This window comes from Strix uralensis, chromosome 4, assembly GCF_047716275.1.
Source record: "Strix uralensis isolate ZFMK-TIS-50842 chromosome 4, bStrUra1, whole genome shotgun sequence".
In the NCBI taxonomy this organism is placed as follows: domain Eukaryota; kingdom Metazoa; phylum Chordata; class Aves; order Strigiformes; family Strigidae; genus Strix; species Strix uralensis.
Genome location: NC_133975.1, coordinates 97,088,192 through 97,101,999, shown reverse-complemented (window position 1 = coordinate 97,101,999; position 13,808 = coordinate 97,088,192). Strand labels below are relative to the sequence as shown.

The 13,808-nt window shown below is 45.2% G+C and overlaps 1 protein-coding gene across 2 annotated transcripts in view; it reads left to right on the top strand.

The window, feature by feature from the left end:
* The first annotated feature begins 1,138 nt into the window (after positions 1 to 1,138).
* THBS1 (thrombospondin 1) overlaps positions 1,139 to 13,808 on the top strand; it is a 147,679-nt gene continuing 135,009 nt past the window's right edge. Inside the window, exons 1-20 of one of the 2 annotated variants that reach the window (XM_074868147.1) lie at positions 1,139 to 1,255; positions 1,445 to 1,537; positions 2,262 to 2,839; positions 3,394 to 3,469; positions 3,718 to 3,914; positions 4,093 to 4,218; positions 5,759 to 5,852; positions 6,175 to 6,348; positions 6,739 to 6,915; positions 7,220 to 7,393; positions 7,576 to 7,703; positions 7,811 to 7,963; positions 8,497 to 8,715; positions 9,278 to 9,385; positions 9,681 to 9,840; positions 10,229 to 10,347; positions 11,999 to 12,233; positions 12,598 to 12,825; positions 12,965 to 13,236; positions 13,665 to 13,762. In XM_074868147.1, coding sequence (XP_074724248.1) covers positions 1,468 to 1,537; positions 2,262 to 2,839; positions 3,394 to 3,469; positions 3,718 to 3,914; positions 4,093 to 4,218; positions 5,759 to 5,852; positions 6,175 to 6,348; positions 6,739 to 6,915; positions 7,220 to 7,393; positions 7,576 to 7,703; positions 7,811 to 7,963; positions 8,497 to 8,715; positions 9,278 to 9,385; positions 9,681 to 9,840; positions 10,229 to 10,347; positions 11,999 to 12,233; positions 12,598 to 12,825; positions 12,965 to 13,236; positions 13,665 to 13,762 — 3,386 coding nt within the window. In that variant the 5' untranslated portion in view covers positions 1,139 to 1,255; positions 1,445 to 1,467. Of the gene's footprint in view, positions 1,256 to 1,444; positions 1,538 to 2,261; positions 2,840 to 3,393; positions 3,470 to 3,717; positions 3,915 to 4,092; positions 4,219 to 5,758; positions 5,853 to 6,174; positions 6,349 to 6,738; positions 6,916 to 7,219; positions 7,394 to 7,575; positions 7,704 to 7,810; positions 7,964 to 8,496; positions 8,716 to 9,277; positions 9,386 to 9,680; positions 9,841 to 10,228; positions 10,348 to 11,998; positions 12,234 to 12,597; positions 12,877 to 12,964; positions 13,237 to 13,664; positions 13,763 to 13,808 lie in introns of both variants that reach the window. The other variant, XM_074868148.1, reaches the window with a different exon arrangement.

Sequence of the window (13,808 nt, the reverse complement as noted above, 5' to 3'; positions counted from 1 at the left end):
TGACGTGACGTATAGAACCTACCTTTTTAACCTTTAAAAGCTTTCCTCTTACCTGAAATCGGGGTTACATGGGAAATTCCTGGCTGAAGTGGCGTTAGTCATTTTGTTCTTTAAACAAAGCCACTACCGGAGATTCTCAGCTGCAGCACAGCGTTAGTTATTTCATTCCCTACACAAAGTTGTTAACCGAGGGTCATCCCCACGCACAGTGGGATACATAATGTACATCCCCCCTTCAGTGGCAAGGAGAAGCGGAGTGGGAAGGAGAAGGCGCCAGGCTCCCCGGCTCCTCCAGCCTGCCTTCCCCTCTCTTCCCCACACAACCCGGCCCGCGCCCTTTCCGAGGGTGGACAGAAAGTGCTATCGAGAATTCACATTATTCCCCTTTTTGCGGACCCCACGTCCCATGTGCTGTGTATTGCGACCGGTGGGCAGGAAGAGCAGCTTCTCATTGAGCGAATTAAGTTAATTAAGTGAAGGCTGCTTTCGTTAACTGGCCGAAGACAGCCGCCGGTCAGGCCGTTTGGGCACACCTCTCCTCCGCCTCCCGGCCGGCACCTGCGGCGGGGTGCGCCCGCTCGGCCGCTCCTCGCGGGGGGCCCGCCGGCCGCGGGGGCCCGGCGGGCGGGCGGACAACGGCGAGGCCGGGGCCGCCTTCCCCTCAGCGCGCGGCCGAGGCCAGCGCGAGCGGCCGGGAGCCGCGGGGCCGGCGGGCAGGGCTGGGACGCCGGGGACAGGCGCGGAGCGGCCGTTCGCGGGTGCCGGGCGCGGCTCCCCGCGGGTTCGGGGGGGACGAGGGCCCCCGACGCTGCCGGCGGGGGAGGCGACAGGCAGCCGCCCGCGGCGGCGGCGGGGGAGCGGTGCCGTAGGAGCTCGCGGGGCGCCCCCAAGTGGCGCGGCCGGGCGCGGCGCGGCGGCCTCCCGCTCCCCCGGCCGGCGGGGCACGGCGGCGGCGACGGCGGCGGCGGGACCGTCCCCGCCCCCGGCCCCTGTGGAAAGTTGTCTCTAGGCGCGGAGCCGCCCGGCTCCCGCCTCCCGCTTCCTGGCCCGCCGCCGCTGATTGGCCCGCCGCGCGCCGAGGAATGCGAGCCACCCTTTAAAGGCGCGCGCGGCGCCCGGCGCCCGCAGTGTCCCGGCAGCGCCGCTCCCACCGCCCCCGGCACCCGCCGCCCTTCGGGACAGCCCCAGGATATTAGCGCCGGGACGCGGAGGAGCGGGAGGCCGGCGCTGCCTTCCCGGATCGCTCTCCCCGGAGGTAAGTGCTGAAGCGGCTCCCGCCGCGCTCGCTGTCCCCGCCGAGGGCGGCGGGGGGCACCTGCCCATCCCCGCCGCGCTGCCTGCCTGCCCTGCCTGCCTCCCGGGAGCCGCCGGTGCCGCCGCGCTGGGCGACGGGTCCTGGGCGCGACGGCAGCGCGGTGACCTCCTTCCTTGTGCCTGTCCCCAGGTTGGTTCAGAGAGACCTTTGCCATGGGGCCAACGGCTGTTCTCCTCCTCCTCCTCCTCACGCTCGGCGTCCCCGAGGCCAAGCGCACTGCAGGTAAGAGCAGCTCTGTGCCGGTACTGGGAGCAGTCCGGGAAGGGGCGGGGGGGGAGGGGAAAGAAAACACTTCTTGGTGTCTGTGTAGACAGCCGAAATTGTGCTCGATGGTGAAGAGCTCCCAAAGCTTTCAATGAACAAAAACTTTTTAACCTGAGCATCAGCTAGCTGGGAACAGGAAACTTTCTCTGGTGTGGAATTTGTGTAACCTTCAGAAGTGGAAACGCAAAGTCTCCAGGACTTGAGCATGTAGCTTGTCCACCCCTGCATTGGGTAGAGGAAAGGGGGAACATGATGTAGCAACTGGCTGAAGAGGGAACTGGGCAGTAGGCTGCTGTCATGGTGCTACAGAGAAGCTGCTACTGTGCTTGCGGTCGCCCAGCTGGACTAAGCAAGCTCCCTTTGCTGTATCCTAGCATAGGAATATTGCCACCTGGGCTTCTGCTGTCCATTTCTCCTCTGCTAGAGTCTAATGAGGTGCCAGAACGGCTGCTACCTTTGTATGTCAGTCAGCAGGTACGTGGCACTGCTGTACAAGACGGCACATGTAGTGCTCCCGGAGGGACTGCTGTGCCATCAGAGCTATGCCGGTGCTCTAACGGGAGATGCTGTACCTTGCACAATAGGCACCACGAGCCAGTGTGTTGGGCAATCCTGGGAGATAGACACCTACTCAGCCTCTTCTTGTCCCTTGCTCATAATGCTTGTTCTGATCTCTCTGCAGAGTCCGGGAGTGATGATAACAGTGTCTTTGATCTCTTTGAACTCATCGGCTTTATTCGGAAGGGAGCTGGGCGCCGGGCACCCGGGGTACACCTGGTGAAGGGACCCGAATCCTCCAGCCCTGCTTACCGCATTGAAGATGCCAGTCGCATCCCTGCTGTCCCTGACTCCAAGTTCCAAGACTTATTAGATGCCATCCATGCTGAGAAGGGCTTCATCCTCCTGGCCACCCTCCGGCAAGCCAAGAAGAGTAGAGGCACACTGCTGTCCGTGGAACAGAAAGATGGCTCTGGTCATGTCTTCAGTCTAGTATCAAACGGCAAGGCAGGCACCCTGGACCTGAGCCTTTCTGGTGATGGCAAGCAGCAAGTAGTGTCAGTAGAGGATGCCTTGCTAGCCACAGGACATTGGAAGAATATCACCCTGTTTGTGCAGGAGGACCGGGCTCAGCTCTACGTGGGGTGTGAGAAAATGGAGAATGCTGAACTGGACATCCCCATCCAGAACATCTTCACTAGGGACCTGGCCAGCAGTGCCAGGCTCCGTATTGCCAAAGGGGGAGTCAATGACAACTTCCAGGTAAGACTTTCACTTAAGTTTTTGCCAGTATTTTCAGTCATCTGCCTTGAAGGTGCAATTAGCTACTCAGCCAGCCTAAAATAACTACAAAGACATGGGTAACAGGGAGAAAGGGTTCCACCACTGACTAGTTTGTGTATATCTGATAATGACCACCTCTAAATCTGCTAAACTTTAATAATGGAGTTTGAAGGGTGAAGTATTAGGTTTGCAGGGATAGAACTTTTGGCAGCAATAAGAATGCACTGAAGCTTCCAAACAGGTAGTTGTAGCTTCATTTCTCAGCTTCTTGTACAAGATTCAGAAATTCACAGGTTTATTCCTTCCTGCCTAGAGAGTTACCAGGTCCTTGTGGTCAAGGATGAGAATGTTAGGAAGCACGGCTTTTTGTCATTAAAGAGAATTAAGCAACCTGTTTCACTTTGCCATCTGTCTGTCATGAAATTACTCTTAATGATCTTATGTGAACTTAAGTGCCTACAAGCTCTCTCCATGCCAGTTGTACTTCTTTCCCTTACAGTCGCAAGTAGCTGTAATTCTTCCTCTGTCCACAGGGACTGCTGCAGAATGTGCGGTTTGTGTTTGGAACAACTCTGGAAACTATCCTGAGGAACAAAGGCTGCTCCAGCTGTAAGTTTGCAATATTCTGAATCCAATGACCTATTAAAAATAAGATTCCTCATTACATTGGAAAGACAAGTTGAAACAGAACTCAGAAGTATGCTGATGTGCAAATCCACGTTGCATAAGAAATAAGTTTATATTTCTGCAGGCACCCCAATGAATCTGGTGGCAGCTGTTTAGCAGGTGTTACCCTGGAATGATAAATGCACGTGGTGAAAAACAAATTTACTTTACGTGTGTGTTTTGTCTCCTAGCCACTAGTGCCATCATTACTTTGGACAACCCCATAAATGGTTCCAGCCCAGCTATCCGCACTAATTACATTGGCCATAAAACAAAGGACATCCAAGCAGTCTGTGGTTTTTCCTGTGATGAACTAACAAACATGTTTGTGGAACTGCAAGGGCTCCGGTCCATGGTTACAACACTTCAAGACAGAGTTCGCAAAGTGGTGAGTGTTGGTTAAATTCATGGTACCTTTCATTAACTGGCACTTAGTGAATGAATTATAACATGCCCTTTGAGAGCCTGGATAAACAGTAATAACCTCACTCTGTGACTTTTGTGGAAAAGGGTGTTTTCTGTGTTAACTTCTAAATATCTTCTCTCTGCTTTGCTCCTCTGCCAAGACCGAAGAAAATGAACTCATTGCCAAAGTGGTCCAGATCACTCCTGGAGTATGCATTCATAATGGAATCTTGCACAAAAATAAAGAAGAGTGGACTATTGACAGCTGCACTGAATGTACCTGCCAGGTAAGATTCCTCACATTCATAAGTCCTCTGTATATAAATTCATGAGTTGAAAATAACAGGTATTTCTAAATTACATTCTTTGTTAGAAAGAGTGAATCCTACACAGAACTGGGCATGCTACAGCAGCCAGAGAATTACTCAGTTTATTTCACCCTACTAGATCTCTGGTATAAAGGCAGCTTTCATCCAGTGTTACAACAGCAGTATTTTAGAAAATTATACAAAACCTCACTCTGATACAGCTGTTAACACACTTTTAGTTCCTTAATTTGGGGAATGCTTGTATTCTTTACATAAATCCATGAGTAAACTAAAAGTCAGCATCAAGTCAAACAAATTTATAGTACTGTATCAGCTTTGCTCCACTTTCTGTCTTCACTGAACCTCCTGCTGGCTTAGTAGGAAAAGACATTCTAGTACTCAGTAAAGGCTCTTACAGAAAAACCCTGTAAGTTTGTTATCTAACAAATGTTTCTAGCTGTGTCCCATTAGCTGTTACAGATTATACGGAACAGCAATCCCTTCCAGATTTCAGTTTAGCTGTTTAAATCCCAGGATCACCTGGCAAGATACTCATGCTTTGTGTTCCGCTTTCTGCGGAATGTTGTAAAAATACACCAAAACATACAGTTTCAGAGTTTCTTTAAACTCTTTGCTTGTTCCCTTTAACCGTAAGTATATCTTAGTAAAAGCATCTTGGAATACCAGTCTACCAAAGAGTGGGTTAACTAGCCTGCTGCTGTTTAGAAACTAAAGTCGGGGTATTTGTACATGTGCAATCCAAGGTGCCTCACCAAGTTCTGCATCTGCTTCTATAGGTCTCTACCTCTTTTGTCTTGTAGTCAGCAAATGATACTGTGCCTTCTGCATTTGTCTCTTTCCTACCAATCCTCTTACTCAGTGTTAGCTGTAATTGCCTTAATGTAGTCATTTGCTTGGGGAGATTAAAATAGTAATCATGAGAGCATTCTTCTGACCATGCTGCTACCTTCAAGAAGCAAAACTACAGGCTGCCCTTTAGCTCTCATTGAGATTGGAGGTGGGTGTTTTTACCCTGCCTGCTTGGCTTAAAGATCAAAGACCTCTAAGTATAAGTTATAGATTTCATGGGTCTTGAGCAGAGTCCACTAAACTCATTTTATCTTTACCATATAATCAGCTTAAATCCATATTAACTGAAAAGAAAGTTGGCTTCTCATTCTTGTTTCATTCCCTTGAAGTCTGACCTTATACTTTGGGTATCACGTGATAGTCTTTTACTCTAGCCAGCATCTGGTGGCTACTCTTGATCAACTTCTGCAAAACCAAAATACTTCCACTCTTGACTGAAAAATAATGGGCGAGAATGGAAATGAGAACGTTTGACTAAAAATACCTGGGAATACCCGTAGGTTGCATTAGCCCTAAATACAAGGGTCTCCGCTTTAGATGCGCTATTGAGTCTTTAAGCGTTGCAGAAAAGATCTCTTTATCATTTAACCAGACTCCAGACATTGTTTATGTTCCACTTGCTTATGGCAGTTCTCACAATTCTTTATAGAACTCTGCCACTATATGCCGGAAAGTGTCCTGTCCGCTCATGCCTTGTTCCAATGCCACTGTGCCTGATGGGGAGTGCTGCCCCCGATGCTGGCGTAAGTATTCAATACCTTCACGCTTCTATAGCAGTTGGCTCTATCTAGCTAGACACAGGCTGCTCTAAAGTATATCACAGCTGGATATAACCTTGCACCACTGGAGTAAGGTTAGCCTGATGCTTCTTTGAGGTTAATTGCTTAAGTGACGCATGTGAGCACTAAAACGTCTGAGTTCATGGCCTTTATCTTGTACAAGAGAGGAACACGCACGTGGCTTTTGAGGACAGTTGTGTTCTTTTTTTGTGGAGAGAGGGGTGGGAGAAAAGACTATGGAAAAACATGTACCTGGAGTCTTATTCAGAGCTGTGTCCCCTTGCAGCTAGCGACTATGCAGATGATGGATGGTCTCCTTGGTCTGAATGGACTTCATGTTCTGTGACCTGTGGGAATGGGATTCAGCAGAGAGGGCGATCCTGTGACAGTCTCAATAACCGCTGTGAAGGGTCTTCTGTACAGACTCGAACTTGCCACCTTCAGGAGTGCGATAAGAGATGTAAGTACATATTCTCCTCACACCAGTAATAAAACACAGGCTGCTTTCATTAGCTTAATGCTAACAGCAAAGATTACCATGTAGCTCTGTCACTGGGATGGAGCATTGGCTTCTAACTTTAAGGACTTCTATTAATCAGGTAAAATGGCGCAGATAGTTAATGCAGTAAATAGGCATGTTTGGGCACTGCTCCCAGGACCAAATTTGAGGCCAGTTTACGTATGCAATTTCTCTAGTGACAGAACAACTTGATCCGTGATGGCGCTGAGGCTATCCAATATACATGGAGTCTTTGATACAGTTCTGGTACTGGCTGTGTCCTAGGTGCTGTGCAGCTGAAGTCTGTTCTTCAGAAACTGTGTTAATAACAGATATCTCTCTCTCTTGTAGTTAAACAGGATGGTGGCTGGAGTCACTGGTCACCATGGTCATCATGTTCTGTCACTTGTGGTACGGGCATCATTACTAGAATTCGTCTCTGCAACTCTCCAGTACCACAGCTGAATGGCAAACCTTGTGAGGGTGACGCAAGAGAAAACAAATCCTGCCAGAAAGATCCTTGCCCAAGTAAGTGTGTCCAGGTGGTAACTACTATTCAGTAGCTTAAATGGTGAACTTCCTGAGTAGTTGCTATATAATCTAGGTCTAGTCATCTTCTCTCCTTAGAGGTGGGCTAGGTAAAACCTCACAGGTTAGTTTCAGATGAAACTAAACTGTTTTCTGTGGCTCTTCCACAGAGTCCATTACTTCTGTCACTTATGACTGAACAATGTCTAAAGTGCTCTCACTACAGAAGTAATAGTCCTTAGTCAAGTAGAAACTTGTTGTACCACTGAATTTGAAGCTAGACCTGTCTTCTGTCTCCCTTTAGTTAATGGCAACTGGGGACCATGGTCTCCATGGGATGCTTGTACAGTGACATGTGGAGGAGGACTTCAAAAACGTAGCCGTCTCTGCAATAATCCCGAGCCTCAGTATGGTGGGAAGACTTGCGTAGGTGAAGCTAGAGGGACTCAGGTCTGCAACAAACAGGACTGTCCAGTTGGTGAGTATCCATTTTCCCATAAACATCTGAAGGTTGTGGACAATCTTGAAAATACTGATTAAAAAAATTTGACATAAGATTGTAAAACACAAGTACTAGAATTTTAGACCAGCATATTGGCCAAATATTGTAGCAATATGGTAAGTGTTCCTCATCATGACACTTTCTCATTTGTTTCTCAGATGGGTGTCTGTCTAATCCCTGCTTTGCGGGGACGACATGTACCAGCTCCCCTGATGGTTCCTGGAAGTGTGGTGCCTGTCCTGCTGGTTACCATGGTGATGGTGTCCACTGCCAAGATATTGATGAGGTAAGAAGACTAGAGTTTGCTCCTTGAAAGGGAGTGAAAGAAAATGGGAGAATAAAATCCCAGTGTTTTATAATGCTAACTGTTGTTGTCTCAAACTTATATTTCAGTGCAAAGAGGTTCCTGATGCCTGCTTTGTCTTCAATGGAGTGCACAGGTGTGAGAATACTGAACCTGGGTACAACTGTCTGCCTTGTCCACCACGTTTCACTGGGACACAGCCATTTGGTCGCAGTGTTGAGGATGCCATGGCTAACAAACAGGTATTGTCAACGTGAGAACTGTTCTGGGTTATGAAATCTCACAAAGTTTCTAAACAGAAAGGATGTACGCATTTCAGGGAAGAAGGACTTGGTACGCTTAATAAAACACCATCCTCTGTGATTCAGGAGGACCATTAAGCAGTTTCTACTGGAGCTTAAAATGAGTTTTAAAAATCATTGTCTTCCTCAGTCATGGAGGGTTCAGACGTCATACGTAATTTTAGGAGAGTAATTTAATCAGTATTCACTTATGATCCAACAAGATGTGCCTTGGAGATATTTTAGGGCTTTGTTCCATTTGAAAATAAATAAGTTTTGAACAAGAAAAATAATTAGTGTTAAGACTGCTACTGGAGTTGGGGGGTGGAAGAAAGTAATATATGAGGCTTTTTTTTTTTTTTTTTTTGCCTTCCTGATTGAAGGATCTCTGGTCAAAATAAGCATGTATTCTCCATGTTTTATTTGAATCTTTGGGGAAAAATGAGGAATAAAAAAATGTTTCCAGTGGATTTAACTTCTGTGTGGTCTCCTAGGTCTGCAAGCCACGTAATCCATGCACAGATGGAACACATGACTGCAACAAGAATGCTAAATGCAATTACCTTGGCCACTTCAGTGATCCCATGTATCGCTGTGAATGTAAACCAGGCTATGCTGGCAATGGCATCATCTGTGGAGAAGATACTGACTTGGATGGATGGCCAAATGAGAACCTTGTTTGTGTTGCCAATGCCACTTACCACTGTAAAAAAGTAAGTTTACCCTGTTTTCCCATCTACCATTATAACAGTCTATCTGAGAAATATACAAAATATCTTAGGTTTGAGGTATAAGCAAGTCTTTAGTTAGAGCTCTTAAACTATCCTCTCTGCAAATAAAACTGGTAAAATACCCCTCTGTGTAGGGACACCACTGTCAAGGTATTAAGAGCCTTTTCCTGTTGCTTTAGATATTCCTGCAATATGGAAAAAAAAATTAAGCCTGACACAATTATGTTATAAATATTCTAGGAATACTCTAGTTTAGGCTATATCTATACCAGCTTTGCTCTGACAGACATCTATCCCCAGGGAAAGAAAAAGAGAGTAAGATTCTCAAAAGCAGCCAAACCTTTGTTTTAAAAATTATTTGAACTATGGCTTTTTAAGACTTATCCTCCCAGAAATGACTACCTAAAATTGAGAGAATTACAGTAAGATAACACGTACCTGATTGAGGTATTATGATTTTGCCTAATGACTAGATCTTACCTGCTAAAATCCCTATTGTAATCATGCCAGCAGTAAACACATCGGCGTACTTTCTCCTTTCTAGGATAACTGCCCTAATCTGCCCAACTCTGGGCAGGAAGACTATGATAAGGATGGGATTGGTGATGCCTGTGACAATGATGATGACGATGATGGTATTCCTGATGACCGGGTAAGACAACAGAAAAGAACAACCTTTGAGAATGTAGCTTTCTCATTCCCCTTCCTAAGGCCTGGGTCTAGCTTCTGACCTTCATCTTGAGAGGACCATAGGAAACTACTGACATTGACAGCTGTCCTAGAAACCTTTAAATATGCATTAACTATGCAGATAGGGGAAAGAGTTAAAACTGGAATGCTTCTGCCTTTCATTTCTTCTTTTGTATAGCACTACAAGCATAAGCAAAATCTGGTTAAAGCTTTAATTTGACTCTTTTTAAAGCCTGACTTCTTTCTCGCTCTTGTAGGACAACTGTCCATTCATCTACAACCCACAGCAGTATGACTATGACAGGGATGATGTTGGTGACCGCTGTGATAACTGCCCCTACAATCACAATCCTGATCAGACTGACACTGACAACAATGGAGAAGGAGATGCATGTGCTGTGGATATTGATGGAGATGGTAGGTGGCCTCTAATCACTCCTTTAGATGGTTTTCTAATTGCAGGTTGACCAAATGTACCCAATGTACCACTGACTTCCTATCAGAATTTCATCCCTGAACACACAAAAGTTCTCCTCTGGTGGCTTCGGGGCACAAAGACTACTGAACTAACAGTTATAGCTAGTAGCTATAGCTAATGGAAATTTGTTTTGAAATATACACACTTTGGCACAGTTAAATTCTAGCTCTACTCTCATGGTAGGAATAGAAGTGTGTGGCAGAGCTAGTGAGACGTCTAGTTTCAATGCTTTCAAAAATGTATCAGGAAGTGTGTGGTGGCTTTATACAGTTCTTTGCTGCATTTAGAAGTCTGACTTTCATTCATAAACTCTCCTTAATTTTGCAGGGGTCCTTAATGAAAGGGACAACTGCCAATATGTCTACAATGTAGACCAGAGGGATACAGACTTGGATGGTGTTGGAGATCAGTGTGATAACTGTCCACTGGAACACAATCCTGACCAGGTAGGAAATTTGCATTACTTAGAAGACTGGTATTATAAAAAATATAGCGTGTTGTGTATTGTAGTAAATTTGAACAAGTTACAGCTTAAATTTGACTTGTCACAAATCATTCTTATTAATTTGACAAATGGTGCTTTCATCAAATAACAGTTGCTCTCACAGTTCAAAAAGCTGCTAGGTATTTTCTGAAAAGTAAGTCTAGTGAAGATCTGAGACTACTGTGTGTACTTGTCTCCTAAACACTTCTTAGGTTTGTCAGTTGTGGTGATTCTCATAGTGAAGATATGAAATTTCTGGGAGCACCGTATGCAATCTAGGTAGATAGGAACCACCCTGTAGTTCTGTGTTTCCTTAGGGCCAAAGTTGCCTTCAGTCTTTGTCCCTAAGTTCAAAACAGCTGCATTTCAAAAGATAACTTTTCTACCAGTAAGTTGAAGGCACCACAGGTTGCTTTTCTCTAAGTCTATTCTGACACTGCTAAAATTCCCCTTCATAAAAATCTAGGCGGATCCAGCCTGTTGCACTGGTTCAAAAATGTTTGAAGGCAGAAGTAGATAAAGCCTGTGCCACCCTGTCAAGTACTAGGCTGTAATTTTAATAGCTTCAGGGATATAACTGGAATGTTTGAAGGGTTAGAAAAGCTGTTGCAAATCAGTGGAATCTAGAGTATGGTCATGTAGCCTAAAAGCAGCATTACTTGAAGGATTTAAACAGATAATATAAAACTTCTGAGTCTTTGTCACTTTACTACTTCGCCGCCTAAGGGTGGAAAGTGCCAGAAGATCCTTTCAGGCACTTTCTCTTAATTCTTTGTAAATCAAAGTATTCTCTTAATACTTTGAAATGTTAATATAAGACTCTAATTGTTTTGCAACCACTTTTCTAATCAAGTTCTAGAAGCAGTGATACTAAATTTCAAATGGCAGAATTAGTAGCTATTCAAACAGTGTGGTATGCTTTCTGTCTACACCAACACCAGGGTCATCCACTAGTGTTGACAAGACCACTAGACTAAACCTTGAGGCAGCCTCAGGGATGACTGGATTGTTCTTCTTACTTCAGAAGCTGACCAAGCAAATGACTGGCTAAAATATGTGATCAGCAAGGCAGTTCATGCAGTCTTTGACCACTATGGGAATTGGCTTGACTGAATCAGGGGCATGAAGAGCATTATAGGCTTTTATGATAAAGAAAATTATGATATGGTGTGGAAGCTGTAAAACCAAGACTTGGTAGACTATGTTTTAATGTTACAGTCTCTACTGGCTAGGTACAGAGTAGTCCTACCCTTATCTGTCCCTTGGAATCAGGGAGCTGTCAGAGAAGGTGAGAGGTAAAGTACCCTGTGTGCAGTATGGTAAACTAGTGACAGAAGAGTCCCATGGCAGAAGGGAGAAGAGAAGCTGATGACCACACTGCTTTCTGCTGATGTGGATTCAAATTAAAACCAGGGCAACACTAAAGCAGCCCAAAAGCAGTTAGCACAAGCAGCTTTAAGCAAGCGTGTATTAATCCTAATACCTTACAACATTCACTTTAGCTCTTGCTAAAGCAAGCAGAAATCCCAATTAATTCTAGCTATTAAGACTCCTATTTCAGACTTTTTTAAAGTGGCTTTTTAAAATGTTCTTTATTTTCTTCCCTTTCTTAGGAAGACACTGATTCTGACCGTATAGGTGATCAGTGCGACAATAACCAGGACATAGATGAAGATGGCCATCAAAATAATCTTGATAACTGCCCCTATGTGCCCAATGCCAATCAAGCTGACCATGATAAGGATGGAAAAGGTGATGCCTGTGACCATGACGATGACAATGATGGTATCCCTGACGACAAAGATAACTGCAGATTGGTTGCCAATCCAGATCAAGCTGATTCTGATGGTAAGATGGCCAGTATCATTGTAACATTTTAAGAGTATCTTCCAATAGTTTGAAGCTTTTTTTTTTAACACTATTTAGGGTTGGACAAAATTTCCAAGTAACAAAGATAGAATGTCTGTACTGTTTTTATAATGCCCCTTAGGAATAAGGAGCAATGTAAAAAATGATCACATATACATCGTATTCCTAAGTCACTTATCAGGCTGGAATGAAATGGGATTCATACAGTAGCTGTTACGGCTTCTGTAGTGTCTCTGCCAGCAGTACCTGGGCAGTCAGAGATCTGAATTAAGATTTTAACTCCAAGTTGTAAGACTCAGAAGCAAACAATGGTGATATAACAGTAAAATTGCTTGCCCTGCAGGTGATGGACGTGGAGATGCTTGCAAAGACGACTTTGACCAAGACAGCGTGCCAGACATTGATGATATCTGCCCTGAAAATGTGGACATTAGTGAGACTGATTTCCGAAGATTTCAGATGATTCCCCTGGATCCCAAAGGAACATCCCAAAATGATCCAAACTGGGTTGTTCGCCACCAGGGTAAAGAACTGGTTCAGACAGTCAACTGTGACCCTGGCCTTGCAGTTGGTAAGGGGAAAATTTTAACTCCTAACAGGCATTACAGTGTTTGATGGGGGGGTGGGGAGAACATGAGAAACTATTGAACAGTTGTTTAAGAATCACAAAAGAGCAGTGCCTAGAACTTTCTCCTTTAATGCCCCCATAGGTTTTGATGAATTCAATGCTGTGGACTTCAGTGGCACCTTCTTCATCAATACAGAAAGGGATGATGATTATGCTGGCTTTGTATTTGGCTACCAATCTAGCAGTCGTTTCTATGTTGTCATGTGGAAGCAGATCACCCAGTCTTACTGGGACTCCACACCAACCAAAGCTCAAGGCTACTCGGGTCTCTCCATCAAAGTTGTGAATTCGACCACTGGTCCAGGAGAACACCTTCGTAATGCTCTGTGGCACACAGGAAACACTCCTGGCCAGGTAAGAGTGGCACTTTGATAACCTATTCCTCTGCACTGTAAGGCAGGCTGTTCTTCCAACAAGTTAGATGCTTACAGGGGGTCTGCACATGCTGATCATAATTGCATAGTTGTCTTGGAAAAGAACAGGAACTTGGTAATCATCCCTAATCATGCATAATATTGTACAAAATCAACAGGATTGCATGCTGCAGACAGGCTTTCCAGCAGCAGTGAATCGGTTGTTTCTGGAATTGTGTAGTAGTTTCCTATTTACATATTTAAAAGTAAATTGAAATGCAGCTGACTTCAAAAGACCCCATTAACAAGCCTAATGACTTATTTTAAGCCTTTACTACTCATAATGATGATCATCAAGGCACATTCACGTCAAAATAATGGCTATGTTATCTCAGGCCTCTGGTTAATACAAAAAATCTTCATTCGTAGGTGAGAACTTTGTGGCATGACCCTCGTCACATAGGCTGGAAAGACTTCACTGCATACAGATGGCGTCTTAGCCATAGACCAAAGACTGGTTACATCAGGTGAGCCTCGTCCTTTTATCTTAAGTAATTATCACAAGGAAAGTGG